The 19,143-nt window shown below is 33.5% G+C and overlaps 1 protein-coding gene across 2 annotated transcripts in view; it reads right to left on the reverse strand.

Annotated features, from left to right (window-relative positions):
* Window positions 1–535: 535 nt before the first annotated feature.
* Window positions 536–19,143, reverse strand: part of LOC110115916 (probable protein phosphatase 2C 67) — a 31,182-nt gene continuing 12,574 nt past the window's right edge. The window contains exons 4-11 of one of the 2 annotated variants that reach the window (XM_020849323.2): window positions 14,454–14,490; window positions 14,076–14,120; window positions 12,192–12,244; window positions 11,503–11,646; window positions 11,286–11,369; window positions 2,699–2,788; window positions 2,559–2,606; window positions 536–835 (exon numbers count right to left, since the gene is read on the reverse strand). In XM_020849323.2, coding sequence (XP_020704982.1) covers window positions 725–835; window positions 2,559–2,606; window positions 2,699–2,788; window positions 11,286–11,369; window positions 11,503–11,646; window positions 12,192–12,244; window positions 14,076–14,120; window positions 14,454–14,490 — 612 coding nt within the window. In that variant the 3' untranslated portion in view covers window positions 536–724. Of the gene's footprint in view, window positions 836–2,558; window positions 2,607–2,698; window positions 2,789–8,612; window positions 10,974–11,285; window positions 11,370–11,502; window positions 11,647–12,191; window positions 12,245–14,075; window positions 14,121–14,453; window positions 14,491–19,143 lie in introns of those variants that run through there. The other variant, XM_020849324.2, reaches the window with a different exon arrangement.

Consider the following 19,143-nt stretch of genomic DNA (forward strand, 5'->3'; position numbering starts at 1 on the left):
AATACAATAAAAAAATTTATAATAACTTTTAAACAAAATTACGGAAAATATGAACATGTTTATATGGTTATATATTTAGTGGGGTTTAATTAAATCAAATTATTTTTGCATGAGCTCTATTTAAACATCGTTACAAGCCCCGATTACCTATTAGCACTATGATGATGCAATTATCCATCCACAGTTGTTTAAAGCATTTCATTATTTTAACTTTGTTTAAAAAAAAAATAGTCAATTAAAATAAAGTCTTCTACTCACATATATTACATGTATATAAGTTTTAAATTTAAGCTTTCAAAGCTCTTAATCAGTGGATGAAAGTGAGCTACAGTTATTTGAATAATAACAATATAAAACTCATCGGCAACTAATGCAATAGGAGAAAACAGGACTAGAATCAGCTGAGGCAAGAATGTTAAGTAAGACTTCTAATAGGATATATTTCGTACGAGAAGAATACAAATTTTAATTTATATTACTTATATTTTACACATCTCAAAATATTTAAAAATTTTATAATAGAACAATCCCATAATAATTAGTATCAAGATGTGTTTAAATCTTATTTAATATGTTCTAAAATTAGCGAATACAAAGGGTTCATATACAACATGAAATCTCAAAATAAATCTACTAATTTTTAAATCTAGCATCTCACTCCACTGTAATGCAATATTTTAAGACAAATATATTTTAAGGCATCTAATTTCAAGGCTTTGATGAGTCATCTGTGCTTAAAGACGATAACAATCGCCGTGCAATTATCCTTACAGCGTCGCTCACGAATGGCTTCTCTTACAAGGCGGCGAGCTGCACTAGTGGCAGATGATGTTTCCTGTAAAAATTCCAATTGTAAGAAAAGCCCCGACCCTGTTCTTTGAATAGGAAAATATTTTATAGCTCTATCTATTAGAGGAGAAATTATTTTGTGGACGTCAAACGTCGTTCAAAGACCAACTAGAATACGCCATATCACTTCTTGCTCAGTACCCGACTCATTATTGCTTGATACCGCGGCTCGGTACCGCTCGGTTCTCGGCTCGGTAATGCTGACTTAGTGTATTCTAGTTGGTCTATGGATGGTAAACTACGTTTGACATCCGCACGGAATAATTTCTCCCTAGAAAGGATAATAACAAATGAAATGCTGCCTACAAAATAAATTCAAGTAGAATTATTTGGTTCAAACAAGACCCAGTAATCACCCATGTACTCTATAAAAAAAAAAAAAAGGTATTCTGCTCACACTCCATGAAACTTACTGCATGCCCTATGTTAAGAATTGACTTACTGATGGAAATAACCTTAAATGGCACCATCTAATGATTTAATTAATGTTCTATAGGCGATTTGAAGAAGTTAGTATTTAATGTGTATTAAAATGCTTATTTCTTTGATTAAGCAGTTTATTCTAAATAGCTCAAAAATGATGAACATATAATTAAAACATAATAAAATTAAGTATAATTCATAATGATTTTGAATAAATTCATCATACAATATTTTCAAACTGCAATGCCTACATATCGGTATAAGGCCTTTTTGGATTGCTATTATACGATAGACAGTGTTTTATATTCTGCAGGTTTGCGGATTGCAGTTAATACATTATTAGCCTGTTGCCACTAATGGCTAGTCATAAACTAGTTTAGTGTCGCCAGAAAGCCTCAATCACAACTAGATTTATAGCCATTGGGTGAAGATATTTTTGCCACCGGGGAAATTCCTTATGGTTTTCTTTTGACACCTACGTTATAAATACTCTCTCAAATCTAGCCTTTGTAAGATGATGATTTCACTTTTATTTTATTTTTTTCAAACTGAAAGTGAGTAAACTTTCGAGCTTAATGGCTGTCCTTACAAGAAATAATGAAGTGTTCTCCCTACTAATACTTCAATGCAACTACAGTAACACTTTGTTCTCTCAATCTCATAGTTTACTTTATGCATTGTTTTGCATATTTTGCAATTATGGAATATCACATTATATTGTTCTTAGAATTGCTGGTGATCGCCATAGTCGCAATTAAAGTCTGTAAAGATTTTGAAAAAAAAATAGATATTTCTTGTATTGCTAAGTGTGGGTTAGCATGGTGCACCTATTCATAAATAAGGTGCTTGTGCTCTTCTCTTGCGAGTGGCCTTCTCTTGTGAAGAAAGATGCGACGGCTTCTCTATCTACTTACGGACAAAGGAAAAATTGCTAGTGGAATCCTAAGCAAGAGATCACTTAATCATGGATGTAGGCTAGGTTAGGCTAAATCACGTCCAATTTCTTTATAGCTAGAATTGCTTTATATTTTCCTTAAAGCAATTCACATATTTGTGAGGATTGAATGATTATGTGACCACATACTAATGTTGTGAAATTACCTCTGCATTGATCTCTATATTGTCATAACCACATTATTATGATGATTTACATATTATATTCATATGCATGTCTTAATAGTAACATTTATACTTGTGCTCTAAATTATTCATAGATGAAAGTTTTTCCAAACTTTTGTAAGGGCACAGAGATGAAAGTTTTTCCAAACTTTTGTAAAGAAATTTACCTTCAGCTGTTTCTGAACAAAAGCAACAGCATCACTTGGTCCAAATACCTAGATTAAACAATATTGATTTGTTATATTAAGCTAGACACGTATCCAAAGCATTTTAAACTGATGTTTACTAAAAGGATGATATGACTTACACCCCACAATCCATCACAACCAAGAATGACGAAGTGCTCCCTTTCAGTAAGTTCAAAGGAATGTACATCAGGGGAGGCAATGACTCCTACCTGCATGATTGATTACATCAAACAGAGAGGTCAATCTACTACATGCAGGAACTTTCAGATAGATGCCATAGCACATCCAAGGCATAAAATGGATATCTATTTATAGAGCAGTGGTTTGGAATCAAGGAACAGCTTCCCCTGCTGCTTCCATGCCATCCTGTAGTTGTTTTGGAGCCTTCAACCTGCTTCTGTTGTGTCTTCTACTTCGTTTGGGGCAACTTTCATGCTGCTTCCTAGAAAGACCTTTTAGTATAAATTTTCTAATTTAAGAAATTTTTATACTAAAAAGCTATTTTAGGAAGCAATAAAAAAATTGTCCCAAACGAAGCCTTCGTCTTGCACTTGCAGACAATTTTTCTAGATCTACAGTTAGTCCTGCCGCAGCTGTTAAACTTTTCTTCCACTCACATACCTGCTGCTAAAGTTTTTGAAGTCCTCTCCAGCACTGAGTTATACTGAGAATCTATAATGCCCAAAAGGATTATTGTTTATGATTTATAATATTAATAGGTGGTCTAATTTAGAGGAACCTGATGGTTTATTTTTAATTTAATTTTTCTGTGGTAAGCATGCCAAGAAAGTTTTTAGTATGCAACATGTGTAATACTAACAGAATGAGAGGATTAGAACCATTTCTGAGATGATTTTCCCAGCACCCGAGTGCATTGGTAGCCAGTTGACTAGCTCCAAAGTCTCCCGAGGAATAAAGGCTAACATACCCGAGTTCTTTAAGTGGATGAGAGACGTTTAGGTATTGTTCGAATGCTTCTGAGGTATAAGTTGAACAGTTAACGAAATTCTTGGACTACTGATTACTAAGTTGTTAAATTTGGTATATCTTTAGGGCGAAAGATCATGGGAAGCAAGTAATGTCTAAGCTCTAGTTTAGGAGGTTTTCTTTCCCCCTAACATCTCAGGATACCTTAAACCATTATTGATTCTTGAGGTAACTACCTGAACTCCCATAGAGTTTAGGTTTATTTATATTGTTTGGTGAATCAAGTTTGAACGCTTCCACAAATACAAGGAAAACTATCATATGTGCTTTTATTACCTGCAATTCAGGGTTAAGTGAAAGAGAGCACTCAGGCCAAGTTCTTGAAGAAAATGATAAAAGGGTAGACGAAGTTGAATGAACTGTAATTGAAGAAGCAACTAAAAAGTTGTCTCTGATTATCAAAATGCAAATGGATAAATGAGGAATCACTTAAGAAGTTTCTATAATACAATATGAATATTGAGATTGTAGCACGCAACATTGAACACCCAAACAAGGCATGCATGATCTTAAGATCGATGTAATCTACCACACTAGTCGGACAAAAATTTCAGAGAGTGCAAATATCACCATACCAATAACGAGAAATGCACTCTAGTAAAGATTACGATGAAAAAGAATTTTCTAGTAATCTACCACATTAGTAGGACAAAAATTGCAGAGACTGCAAATCACCTTTCTCAAAGTAGAAAAACTCATTGAGATCAGTGGTAGAATTAAAGGAGAGCTAAGAAATTAGAGTAGATGTCTAATATTTAACGGTGTGATTGCCAATGTGTAGAAGATTTTACGATAATTTATTAAACTTTTAAAATTTTGGTGATGAGCAATTGAGATACCTTGTCTAGGGCAATTTTGGAATATTGCATGGGAAGCTATCAAAGTATGTTCAGTAAGAAAATAATCACCTTTCTATCATATAAAAGTAAGTAATTTACCAACTTCAAGTTGCAAAGGCAATGAACACAAATTGCAAATGATATCTAACTAAAAGGCTGTTTGAATTCAGAAAGGATTCAACCCTATAAATCCATATTTACTAAATCCTGCAGACCTTAAATCCTGCAGATGTTAAATCCTGAAATTATTTGGCAAGAAGTTAAATCCTAATAAAACCTATGAAATTATTTGGCAAAACAACTCAAGATTTAAGGCGGTTAATTTTCTGAAGATTCAAATCTAACTTGTGTTTTTAATTATAACATGATGAGGATTAAAATTAAATCTTATAAAAAAAACATAAATAGCCTTGACCATATTTTTAGTTTTTTTGAGTTAATTTTTACTTCCAATTTTGATAGTTGTCAATTACTAACAATTATAAATAATGCAATTACAATCAAATTTAATTATCAATTAATCTAACTAATTATTTATTCACTAATTACATTATACTTCTAATTAGTAATAGACATTCAACTCTACCATTGCTTGGCTATTTCAATAATTTCTCATCTCTTTCCTTTTTCTATGATTTTCCTATAGCTTATGCAAGTCTAGGGTTTGCTTTTCCTCCACTCCATTCCTTGTTGTTTAACTTCACTTGCTTCGTGTGAAGTAAGGCTTTGAAAGAGTTGCTAAAGATGGGATTCATTGTTGTTCAACTTTGCTTCCTTTCACAACATTCACTTCGATGAGATTCTTCTTGTCATATTGGAATTCATGATGGGAGCTCGCCGCAAAGGTTACGATCTTTAACCCATTTTGCACTCGTCTTCGGCAAAATCCCATAATTTTGTCGAACCATCAGATTCATTAAATTCGAGATTTAGGATAGAAATGTGGAAAATGCTGTTAAACTAGAATTTAACTTACCGTGAGATTTGAGGATGCATTTTTTTACGTTTGGCGAGATTTCACACAAATCATGCTTAAATTTTGCATCCAAACAACAACTAAATTTGAAGATCTTGATGCATGTGCTTATTAAAAATTTAGTTCAAAAATAGTATGAAATCAATCTCTAAGAGACTGAGGACTTAAAATGGTTCACACCACAGAGTGCATGAGATTAAGCAACTTCGACGTTAGTTCATTGTTACAAGTTTTCTTAGGATATCAAATCTCACAAGAACAAGACAAAAAAACCAACTATTAAAGTAGTAATAATAAAAACACAAGCTCCTATGTAAACTCCAGGTTCTAATGGCCCTATCTAATAAAGATAATAAATGTAACAATCACCCAACTTAATCACTATAAGATGAGCCTTCGAAACATTTTGTATTGCTGAGCAACTAAATGGCCTATTAGTTAAATCTAAGAAAAAGTTTAATCCTATATATTGTTCCTAAAATGTTAATCTTAAGAAATATGATTCTTGGAGAATAGGAATTAATGTGACCTCAGTTAAATCAACTAACAACGAGTTTCCTCTGAAGTTTCTATTCCCAATCTAGAATATATGCTAGGGATGGTGACAAAATCATCCCATTTCTCAAATACAATTTTACAAGTGGTAATCATTATCGAAAACAAGACTTTAAAAATAGGATTGAATTGTCTGGTTTGACTATGAAGTAATCATATAGCTAGTCCAATTAGCCTTAAAAACTATTTTCGTGTCAAACTGGTGAGAACCGATTGTTCGACTAGTGAACTGTCGAACTACTTCTAATTTCAGTATGAATTTATGCATCATTAATTGCTACCTTGAAATAAGAGATATTTCAAAGGACATTAGATGTTAACTTTACCCATCATTAAAGCAATGATATTAAAAAATCAATGATGCTAGGTACTTATGCTCAATAAAGTCATTTAGGTTGCTTGTGATGCATCAAAAATAAGCATATGCGATGTCTTGAATAAGATCATTCTCTTACACATTTCAATGAAGTTTAATGATGTTGAAAAAAGAAAACTAATGATGAAAATTTTCATATGTTATATGATCTAAAGTGTTGCTGCCATCCATCCCACAATCAAACTCAATCAAATGCTACAGTGACGATGAACAATAGGCGCAATATCATATGTGTCCCATTTCAAAACCTCAATTGCAAACATCATTCAATCATTTGCTCATTTTGCAATATGAACTGTGCTGATGCAACTGGAGAATCAAAATTTCTTAAAAAGGGTACACATTATTAAATCCAATCCACTAGAAATATCTGAAAAAGATTCAACCGCATGTGAGGCAACGACAAGAGACCGACATATGAAACAAAAAATAAATTCGAGATGTAAAAGCAATAATAATTCAGAGATTTAATTTAACCCTTTATAGATGTTTCATATGTATAGAAGAAAATACTATATTAAAATTGAATGTGATGCCTTACTTTCATAATTATACTCATAATAATATTTACTTGATAGTACATTAAACTGATTGATGGAACATTAAACTTATTCATAAATTGATAGCTCATAATATCATTTATATTAAAATAGCATAGCATAATATATTTACATGATTCATTAGATGATAATATTATTTACCATATATCTTTTTGTCTTCATTGAACTTATTGATTTCATTATTAATTTTTAAAGATTTGTATTTTTTTATATAAAGTAATGATTGATATTGGCTAGAACTGAAACATACATATTGATTCTTTGGCCTTGCAATGAAAGCAGTGAAATAGTTTTTGTTTCTTGCAAAACAATTTAGCTCATTATATGTGGTTTAAATGATTTCAGGTAAAATAATGGGTTAGGATCACCTGGAGTGATATTTCCAAAGATCATCATGCTTTCTTTAAATTTTATTTTGTATATTCTTTTGTAGTCAAGAGCTTGTGATAGGTTAATGATTGTATTGATCTCATAACTATTATAAATTAATTTTGGGAGAATTAATATATTAAAATATTTTAATATATGTAATTATTATTTATATTTACTAGATTTATAAATTTATTATTTAGAACCTCTAGTTAATTAATTAAAATGATAAATAAAAATAATTCTTCCAAATTTGATCCTTGGACATTACATATTTTCCCCTGTAATTTCTCTCTCTACTGTCCAATCCACCATTTCTCAGCCTCTCTTTAAAATATGAACATAGCTAATAGTACTTTTTTATTCTGTAAACACATAATGCTATCAAAGATCTTCTCTAACCTTAGCAGGCAATCTTTTGTATCCTATAGTTCTATGACTCCTTTAAATAATGGGGGCTTTAACTTATGAAATATCTATAAATTTCCATCCCCTTCTTCCTTGATCCCTAATGACTTACTCTGCATATCACCCATTACTTATGCTAGAATAGCACTAGAGTTGTATTATGTTGCTCATTTGGTACATCTTGCTCTAGTAGGTCCATTTCAATAATTTATTTTTGAATGATTTTGTCTAATATGAATAATTTACACATGCAATCAATTATATATATATATATATATATATATATATATATTTAACTCGTGAACCGAAGACCCAGCTAGGTCCAGAGGAGAAAATTTTGAAATTGCGGCAGATCAAAAGTTGCGGAGTCGGTTCACTTTTTATCTTCAAACAATGATTGTTCTCCTCTCATTCTTCCGTCCACATTTCAGTTCAAGCGATCTATTATCTCCTTCAGTTCATCATCTTCAAACAAGGTTAGGTCCGCCATTCTCATTCAGTTCATCTTCGAAGAAGGATCGCTCTCTCATCCAACAGATAGATTCGCATTGTGTATTCGCAAGGTCAAATGTAACTCTAGAGTGAGCTTGATTAAGGCGGCATTTATCTCTGGATATGTTGAAGGCATGACCGACAAAGTTACATACTTTATTTAGCATTTGTCTCAAAATAGTTGTTAGGGCTTAGGGATTAGGCCATTCGCTTGTCACACGTTTATAGCTGTCACGAGCCTTCAATGAATGCCAAACAAAAGAACATTTTGTGTTTTTCTTCGTTGTAAGAATTGCGACGCCAATATAGGGCAGTCAGTTTGGCGTGCAGTTCGACGCTCGCGACTGCTACAAACCGGCGAATTTCGTTCGACTGGGGATTGTTCGAGTGTATTATTCAATTACTTATATTTGAATGTCAGGAAGAGGCATGGTTTTGTACAACAACTATGTAAAATTATAAATTTTAAAGTTTTTTTTTTTTTTTTTTGAGATTATACAGTGTACATATAGAAGAGTTTTTTTTTTAATTGTGTTTTATTCCTAACACACATTGCGTATTGACTGTGCATTGCATTTTAAAAGTTAGTATTCAATGATTTTAATGGTCTATGTATTGTTTTTGTTAATTTTGTTATGTTTTTTGAACTTGTGCACATGGTTTATAAAGAGATTTTTTTGAATTATGATTTTTTCTTGATAAACATTGTGTATTGATTATGTATTGCATTTTTAAAATTAGGACTCAAAGATTTCAATGGTCTACATGTTGTTCTTTTTTTAATTTGTGATACTTTTTGAACTTGTACATTGTGTATATAGAAAAGAATTTTTTTTTAATTGTGATTTTTGCTCAATAGACACTGTGTATTGACTATGTATTGCATTTTATAAGTTAAGATTCATAGATTTCAATGGTCTATGTGTTATTTTTGTTCATTTTGTGATGCTTTTTGAACTTGTACACATGATTTCTAGAAGATAATTTTTTTTAATTATGATTTTTTCCTCATATTGACTGTGTATTGCATTTTCTAACTTAGGATTCAAAGATTTCAATGGTATATGTACTATTGTTTTCATTTTGTGATGCTTTTTGGAATTGTACACAGGGTTTATAGAAATTTTTTTTGTGTTTTTTGCTCGATACACACTGTATATTAATTGTAAGCGGTTAAGATACAAAGATATAAATGATTTATGTGGTGTTTTTATTCATTTTGTGATGTTTTTTAAACTTGTATGTAGTGCGTGTAGAACTTGATATACATTGTGTATTGGATTGTTGTTCATCATTGTACAGATGTTTGCAGATGTACAATCCAAAGATTACTTATCATTGCAGACCATCAACATTTAAAGTTCTGCGACCCGTTGCTTAGAATTTTAAACAAGGAAGTTCAGAACACCATAAAGAAATTACACATATATCAATTTATGGAGTTCCCAGCAATCTGAATGTACCCCCTGATATGCATGTTGCTTTCATTATGGGATATTCTCCATAAATGCTTCAGCATCAAGGGGCATGAGCTATGATTCACTACAGATGAAGCGGCTTTGCTTATAGGATTGGCAAACAGATGTGCTAATATTAGTTGGGAAAGCGAGCCACTAACAACATACTCCTCAATCGACATTAAAAATGAGATGAAAAGCATCAATAAATCAATTGATCCATCCATTATTTTAAATAAATTTATCATGTTTTTGTTGTCCAATTTATTTTCCCCCATTTATAACAAAAGAACCCCAAAAAAGCATATTAATGTTGCACATAATATAGATGAGTTCCCATCTTTTTGTTTTTTTTTTTTATAGATGAGTTCTCATCTTATAATTGGGCAAGGGCTATTACAGATTTCTTAGTTTCTCAGTTTAACAAGATGGCCCAAAAGTTTGTTGAGGAGAGTCCACTAAGTTATATAAATGGATTTATACATTTGCTAATCTTGAGTGCTAACAGCATCTAAGTATCTTTTTAATTATTAATTTATTTAAAGAATTTATTAAATAATGTTACATTTGATCTTATGTAGATTTGATTTCTAGAACACACTTCAATTAATGCCCCTAATATGGGTAACTCAAGACCCCGTTTCCTTCGGTGGGACAGTCACATTTTTTATCCAGTGAAGCAGGTCTCCAAACTATTTAATAATCTAGAGGATAGCCAGGTACACATGCTTCCCTACACATAACATGATAAGTAATTTGATAACAATGGGCTCAATTCTGAGCAAATTTTTTGTTCCCTCCAGGGAGTTACTTAGGAGGAAGCAGGCCTACTACTACATAAGGACTATACAATTAGCCAAATGCCACAGCCCATTTGCCCTGAACCCCTCAATCATACCTCTCATTCTCCTCAGCAAGACCAAAGGAATTTGTTTGCAACACAACATCCACTAATGCAAATGTTAGCATATCTAAGCAAGTGCTGACTGAAATGTGCACATTCTATAATTTTTTGATCAAGGATATTGAAGAGAAGCTTGGCTCGAGGCTTGGACGGGTGGAGATGAAAGTTGCTTCTATTGAAGAGAAGATCTTGGAACATGTTGCAGCATGTAAATTTGATAAAATGCAACTTCCTGCATAATTGTCCTCAACGAGCCCAGAAACCCCAGCTGATGCAATTCCTCCTACTATCGACATTATTGAAGAAGCCACAATTGATGCAATTCCTCCGGTTGTTGATATCCACTTTCCATCTATCGATCGAAATCATACTCTTCTTCAGGTAATTAATTTTCAATCTACTAATCTACATATCATTCCCATCAACCCAGCACCCGTATTTAGTTTTCCTTGTTTTTGATGCAAACAATGCCTGAGATTAGCAAACAAAGTTCAAAACCATAAATTCAGCATTTCTTTAGTTGGACGGAATAGTTATGCTTAGTTCAAATTGTTTGGATGGCACATGAGATAAGCAGAGAATACGGAAGAACCAATTTAAAAATTCCAAAATTATTTATGTTAGCAAGTTAAAGTCAAGTGTTCATTAAGAAACCTATATTTTAGATTTTAAAGGTCAATAAAGGCTGGAAGAAAAAAAATACAATGTTCATAATACAAATCAATTGCACAGAAGAAAATTTCCAAAGAAATGCAGCTTAAGATTATGGGAGATAGAGGTAACCTTTTTAAATTGTCGATCACCAAAGGCCCTTGAAACTTCAATACGACCCTGCAAACGCCCGTTCGCACTCACAGTACCTCCAGCCTACGCACATCATCAATTATCTTAAATCCATGAGAAAGAAAATTGCAAAAACATTAATGAGATCAGAGAAGAGAATATGACGAACATAGTGAAATAAAAAAAGGAATGCATTTTGCAGAGTTAAAACTCATGCCTTCTGAATTCGGGCACGTTCTTGGGGGTAAATGGCTTTGTGCTCTCTTGTCAAAACAATGGCCTTCAAACCTGTATCATGCGTTCCATCAGATGTAGCTCGTGCTAACACTGCTTTAGCATCTCCAATATTAGCTACTAAAACCTAGAAAAAGTTTAGCAAGGTAAATAACCTTTGATAGGCAACACAGTAGAAGCTGATACACAATATTATATACATAAAAGATGACTCACATGATCAGCAATAAACAATAAGCAAACTAAAAAAATACTGCTAAAATTCTACTGATGATAATTAGATCTCAAGAAGTTTAACGTTACTTGTTTAATCTTATGAAAGATATATGAACACTACAAAATCAATTTAACACTACACACTAGCGATTATAAAATTGGCTTCTATACATTCCAACACTATTAACAGTTAAAAAAACAACTGTGATATGTACTCTCGTTAAAGTTTGAAAAATCGAAGTTATTTATTCATATCTAATATGAGTTTAACATGTAATTTCAAGACAACTGGTCATCAAAGAAACCATCGGACATACCTACTAGAGCACAAGGTTTTTTGAGACAATAAGAGCAATAAGGAAAGTTGCAACAGATTTTCAAACAGTGGCAAAGATAAAAACAACAAACAGCCAAGTAAAGATAAACAAAAATAAATAAAAGACAGCACAAACTGACCGTTTGCTCCAAGACCCATGCACAGACAGCAGTTGCACCATCTTGCCAATTTCCTACAATAGTAACATAGTAAATGAAACATGTCCATCAGTATTTCCGAACTCTAAAAAAATCACCAAACAACAGAAATTTATAAAATCTTCAATTTATGGAATATGGCCAGCCTAGGATGTTCCATAACAATGAAAATTGAAGAGAGGAGAAAGGGTTTCAACTTTTATATTATTACATTTGAGGTCTTGCACCTCAATTTATACAGCTAGATTCTAAATCATAATTGAAAGCTCATAGATTACCAAGCCCATAGGTTACCAAATTGGCCAAAATTTATGGAGATATAACCATTAAAAATAAAAAACTAATAAAGCACTAGAATAAACCTGTTTGCAGTAAAATGATAGAAATGTTAGAAGTGCCTAGCCAATAATGCTTGCAAGCAATTTTTACAGACCCAAGCTATTGTGAGTGGAGACAACTAGGCGCGTTACACGCGTAAACAAGTTGAGTCGAGCTCAAATCATAATAAACTTAAGATTGGCTCCTCAATCAATAAAGCTCAACTCGAGATTGAGTCGAGCTCATATTTTGAGCTCGAACTTGGTTGGTTTGTCTAATGGGCAAGCTCGAGCTTGACTTGTCAGCTCCTGGTTGCTAGCAAAGCATCACAAGTATCAACAAAAGCTTGTATTGACGACGAAAAGGAAGTCACGAGTGAAAATTGAAGCTTGTTGGAAAAGGCATTGATGTGACAAGCAATGTTTTAAGAAGAAGAGGAACTCAAGAAGAGACCAATGACTTTTGAAGAAGAAGAGGGAGTTGCAACAAGTTACGTTTGAAGAAGATAAGGAAGTTGCAACAAAACAACAACATTTTAAGAAGAGGAAACCATGATGAGAACAATTGCATAAGAAGAGGATGTCACAATGGGAGTTGCATTTAATTTTGCAACCCTAAATTGAGGTTTTTTAAAAAAATGATTTAACTTAAAACAAGGGAGAAAATAGATCTTTCGAATTAGCTCACAAGCCAACGAAGCAATTTTCAGGCTTGAATTTGAGCTTGTATATTATACGAGATGTAAATAGCTCAAGACATCAAATTTGACCTATCTCAGCTCCCTTACACCCCTAGATAGAACTAACCATAACCTTACAAGAGTTAAAGCCAACTCAAAATAGGGCATGATATATAGTCATAAAAGTCAACACTAAAAATAAGAACTTTCCTATAAACTCTGAAGGGCACTATTTCTAGAGATTTTAAATAGTCCAAATTCTAGAAGTACACCTAAAAAGACCTATTTACTTCAAATTTTCATCGCGTTCCAACTTTCTAGCAGAATTAATATTTCATTCTGAAATGAAGCCATATAACCTATCAACAAATATAATGGGCATCCTATAATACACTCCTCTTAGGAAGGTAAGAGTGTAATTCTTAGAAAAGTTAAACAGGGCTCTAAGACGGGCACCCAGGGGGTTTGACAAACAGCTTCTAACCAGAAAATAAAAAATTAAAATCAACTAAGCTATCGGATAAAAAAAAAAGAGATGATTTGCTTTCTTCTTCCTACATGAAATTATGTAGCACCCTCACTGAATTAGGGGTATCTACTGAGTTTAAAAATTTACCAAACGAGTTGGGTCTACACAGGAAGTTTCCTTTTTTTCTGTTTTGATCAATGTTGTATCAAAGATGATGAGGAATGAATTAAAATAGTAATTTATAAACTGCATGTGCTGTCAATTTCTTGTACAGCCAAAAATAGTTCTTGTAATCCAGTATAGTTTGTGCAAATAAGAAGATTCAAAGGGAAAGCTCCGAATTCATCCACAACGGAATTGGAAGATGCTACAATTAAGAGTATTTCTGTTGCCATATCACCTATTGTGCTTTCTTTGAGTAATGACTCATCGGTTCTCCGAAAACCTGTATATGATAAGAGTAAATCTAAATTAATCAAGGTAAACTCTGTAAATAAGACAACAGCAGAATGAAACAGCATTCAGGCAACTTTAATTAGAAACAACATTACAATAAAAGAAACTAAATTTATGAAGTTCCAGAGTAACAAAAACAATGATAATAAAATAGCATGTATAATAGAATGAGATACAAATCTGTAAAGGGGTAGGGGTTACTCACAACACCCCGCCTAAAGGATACAAACACATATCTAGAAAAAATACATGAAAATTTTTAGTATGACTCCTGATAGCATCTAGCTATCTAGAATTCCTTATTTGTGAAAATTCAAAATACCTTCGAGTATGGCCCTTTTGGCAGCTTTAACATCTATCTGTAACAAGCAGAAACACAAGCATTATAACAAAGTTTTATAATGACCAAATAGAACATTATTTAAAGCATAGAAGTTCAGATTTAGCCGATCAAAATCAAGCATAACAAAAGTTAGATATAGCAAAGAGTCATTCACAATTTAGGAGAATACACATAAATACATGTAAAAGTAAAAGGAGATGCATAATTAGCCTCCACGATATAAGAGATCATGTTGTTCACTGAGACTACAATCTAAGCAACTTAAGCAAACTACATAAAGGTAATAACTGATCCAACAGTACAAAAGAGAAAAAGAAACTGCAATGAATTAAGGATCAGTGAGTTTTATGTGGCGTTTAAAATTAAAAACAACCGTGTGAATGTCTCAAGCTAGGCCTACTAAAGGAACTATCAAGCATATCCCTCCTAGGCAGTTATGATTTAATATATCAGAATGCAGACTGCCAAAGAAGCATGCATGGACAGAATAGATTAATTTGGCGCTTTCCTAATCAAATTCATAATCCTATTACATGCAATTCTCCGGATAGAAACTCAACACTCCATCAATCTTACATCCACATAACAAACCAAATTCAAAGTCTTCTGAAGCGTGGTGCTTCAGAAGAGAATCACCCAAAGTCCTTCCATGTAAAAACACTTTTCTCTTAAAGCATTGGTTGTACAAAAAGCAAGTGCACTTCAATTAGTAGACACTTTTTTTACTCAACGATTCCTTGACTATGACAGATTTTTGTTACCGGTGAGCTGCAATGAAATCATCTCACTAATGAATGAATGACAAAATTTTCTATGTTTTGAATTCTTATGAGAGCTTGAGAGAGTTTGGAGAGAAATCTCTAGGAGAGGGTAAACGGATCACCCACCAACCTTGGAAGTGTCCGAGTCCGTGGTTCTTTCTTCCCCTTGTAAAAACACTTTGCTCTTAAAGCATTGGTCGTACAAAAAGCAAGTGCACTTCAATTAGTAGACACTTTTTTTACTCTATGATTCCTTGACTATGACAGATTTTTGTTATTGGTGAGCTGCAATGAAATCATCTCACTAATGAATGAATGATAAAAATTTTCATGTTTTGAATTCTTATGAGAGCTTGAGAGAGTTTGGAGAGAAATCCCTATGAGAGGGTAAACGGATCACCCACCAACCTTGGAAGTATCCGAGCCTGTGGTTCTTTCTTCCCCTTCCTCCCCCGCCTCCCTCAAGCCACCAACCATCCTTAGCTCCACCTTCCCCTTCTGGCCGGTCCCCTCTACCACCTTAACCACCGGCCAACCCAAGCCTCCACCCCATAGCCGCCGGCCTCTCACTCCACACCCTAGCCACCGGCCCTCCCAATTCCCCTCCATGATTTGTTACTTTTCTAAAATTGCTACGTTATTAATTTGGGAAGGATTTGAATTCAAATTCAAATAAGTTTAAACTTTTAATTATTTCCTAAATTCCATAGCTTATTTTTGGAAAGTTTCCTCCAATCTAATCCCAAAGAAATCTGAATTCCAATCAAGAATCCTTCAAGACCCTTTTTCTAATTAAAGCTGGCTTTGATTGGCAATTAATTAAAGATCCAATTTTCCTTCATAATGCTAGCCCCCCCTCCCTTTTCCCTTGCAGCCCACATTCAAACCCCTCTTGACTATTTTCCTTTTCTCCTCCTAACCCATTTGGTTAGAATTCGAATTCTCAATTAATTTGAAATTTGAATTATTTCCTAAAATAGCATCCTATTTTAGGAAAGTTTCCCAACTCTAAAGCCAAAACAATCTCAAATTGAGATTCATTAAAAATTCAATTCCTCTTTTTACAAGGGCTTGATTTAGCAAAGTCTTAAAACCCCACCCCAACCCTAATCCCCTCTACCATGTCATCGGCCCCTCCTCCCTTAAAGAAATCATCCCCCATTGGCAAGAATTAAAACCTCTTTCTATTTCCCTCTCCCTACCCGCTGCCCCAAATTACCAATAGTAACTTGAATTATTTCCAAAGGAATGGATACACCTAAGGAAACTCTTAACCCCCACTACCCCATCTTCTCCCACGCCAACTAATCAATCAAACTTTGTTTCCCTGGTGCCGATTGCTGTCCAGAAATTCTGGACTGTTTATGGTGGCTGCTTTGCCACCCAGAGACCATCGTGTGCTGTCCAAGAGCTTCAGTTTGCTGTTTAGAGAAACCAGTTCAAATATACTTGCCTCCCACCGTCAAAGATCATCAAATTGTTGTCCCAAGGCAGCTAGGGGTTGCATGTTGCTGTCCACTCATTGCCCAACACCAAAGCGACTTCACCGGAGCTCCGTATTTGCCCGTCCCATGGTAAAGCTCTTTCTTCCTACATCTACATCTTCTAATTCACCTTTCAATTGTGGTTATAGTTTGATTCACAAAGATTCTTGCTAATCTCTCTGCTAAAGCCTAGTATATTAGAGAGTTGAGTGAGGGACCTTTCTTAGTAACTAATCTTATTGTTAGCATAGGGATTTTTTATGAAAATCTTCCATGTATGCAACGTTTTGAGTAATTGACTACTTATGATTTTAACCTCTATGCATGTTATTTGGCCTAAGCTTGTTTTATCGCCTTATTGTTTTGTCTTATCGCTTAAAATCAATATAAGTCTATTTACTATTGTTCTCTAAAATTTAAGCGTGCAAAAATCCTACATCAAATATCATCTAAACATTGTAGTCATGCATCAGTTACACTTCTTGAATTGTATTCTAATCTATAAATCATCACGAATTGGTACTTATTTGCATGATTTGGACTAATAATGGATATCGAGAACAATTCAGTCTTAATATATACACTGAATGCATGGATTATAATCATGTAACCACATCTCTGCCACAATCAAAGCCATTTCAAACACCTTAATTGGCATGAAACCCTGCATAGGAATGCACGTTCCTAAAGAGAAAAAAAAATAATGCCCTTGCTTTTTGGAATGTTTTATATTAACATTTTTTTGCACATACACTAGCAGATGTTATTATAGCAGGATTGTTAGTATAGTAGTTGAATCATGAAACTACATCATGAATCATGTGAATCGTGCTTTGTAAACCCGCAGTGTTTCACAATGTGCATTGAGCTAACACTTCAATTTTGCCTTGTTTGTTAGAAAAATATGACATAGCAAAACATTCAATATTGAGTTCAAATAAATAATAAGTCTCCAAAAAGACTTCTCCATACTGTCAACTTTCCATCATCATCATCATTATCCTTACCGAGATATATTTGGGTTCATTATAATGAATCCTCGTCATTTTTTCCCCCGTTAGATGCAAGCTAGATGCAGCATGAGGTGTTAACTCTAATTTGCACTTTCTTTCTACAACTTCTAGCCATACTATTTTTGTAAACTCCTTTCTCATCCAAATACTTTCACATTAATTTCATCCACTTGCAACATCAACTCAGATCTAGTCCTTTGATGTACATGGACAAATCACATAAATTTATTATCACTAATTTAATATCAAAAGATGCTATTTTCACCATCTTTTTAGTCTATACATTTATTAATCATCGTTCCTAACTTTACAAATACCCATATTAAGGTTCTCACTCATGTTGGTTATCAGTATTTTTTTATTGACCAACAGTAAGATCCATATAACAAAGTTCTTTCAAATTACAAATTTGAAATTTCTAAAATTTACTTCTCCCTATTACAATTTCAAACCACCAAATACAACTTTAACTCATATCGATATAACACAAGATTTAAAAAATATTGTTTAGAATTACCAATCCACAACTACTGATTCTAGTTTCTTCTCACGATTATGTTGTTGCGTTAGCTACCTGAAGTGAATTAGATAATTTACATTTGAAATTTTGGAAGGAAAAAACTATTTTCACACAATCTTTAATTAGAGTTTTTGAAATAATAGTTAGGAAACAGTTAAATATTTATGGTAATAAGTAAATGATCTCCATGAATTGGTGAGCATTACATAAATTGCCATGCTTTTGTAGCATATAAGTAAATAACCCTAAAAAGGCTCTCATCAAAATGATTTTTTATCAAAACTTCCTCCGCTTAATTGAATTTTGTCTCTTTAATAACTCCATGGTAATGACTTACAATTCTTCCACATCTCTAGGACTTCATTAATCTTCAAAAGATGAGAAACCTTAATTTTTTTGGAACAACTTGTTCAAGTCAGAACATACTAATGTTTATGCAATGTGTTAGACCGGTCCAGTCGGTCCAGGCGGGACCGGTTCGGGGGCGAAATCGCGAAACAGGCGGAGACTCCGCCAGAACGAGCGGCCCGACCGCTCATATAGAGCGTTTTAGGAAGGATTTTTGGGGGGTTTCAGAGAGAAATTTGAATGTAGGGACTGTTTAGGGAATTCCTTTTGATTTGTATGCATTAAATAGATGTTTTTCCTAGGGTTTGGGCATCTTGAATTTGGCTGAAATTTGAGATCTCGTAGATTTAGGATTTCTTTGGGCTCTAGCGGCGTCTAGAGATTTGGGAGAGATCGATCCTCCTCTCGAATTGAGGATCAATTGTATCTTGCTATTTTATTCTTCTACTAGTAAAATACAAGCTGTTCTTCCAATTTTCTCTCAGCTTTTTCCTGTTTTTCCCACTGTTTTGCTGTTTTTCCTGCTGTGAACAGCAGTTTGCA

This window comes from Dendrobium catenatum, unplaced genomic scaffold, assembly GCF_001605985.2.
Source record: "Dendrobium catenatum unplaced genomic scaffold, ASM160598v2 fragScaff_scaffold_1221, whole genome shotgun sequence".
Lineage (NCBI taxonomy): Eukaryota > Viridiplantae > Streptophyta > Magnoliopsida > Asparagales > Orchidaceae > Dendrobium > Dendrobium catenatum.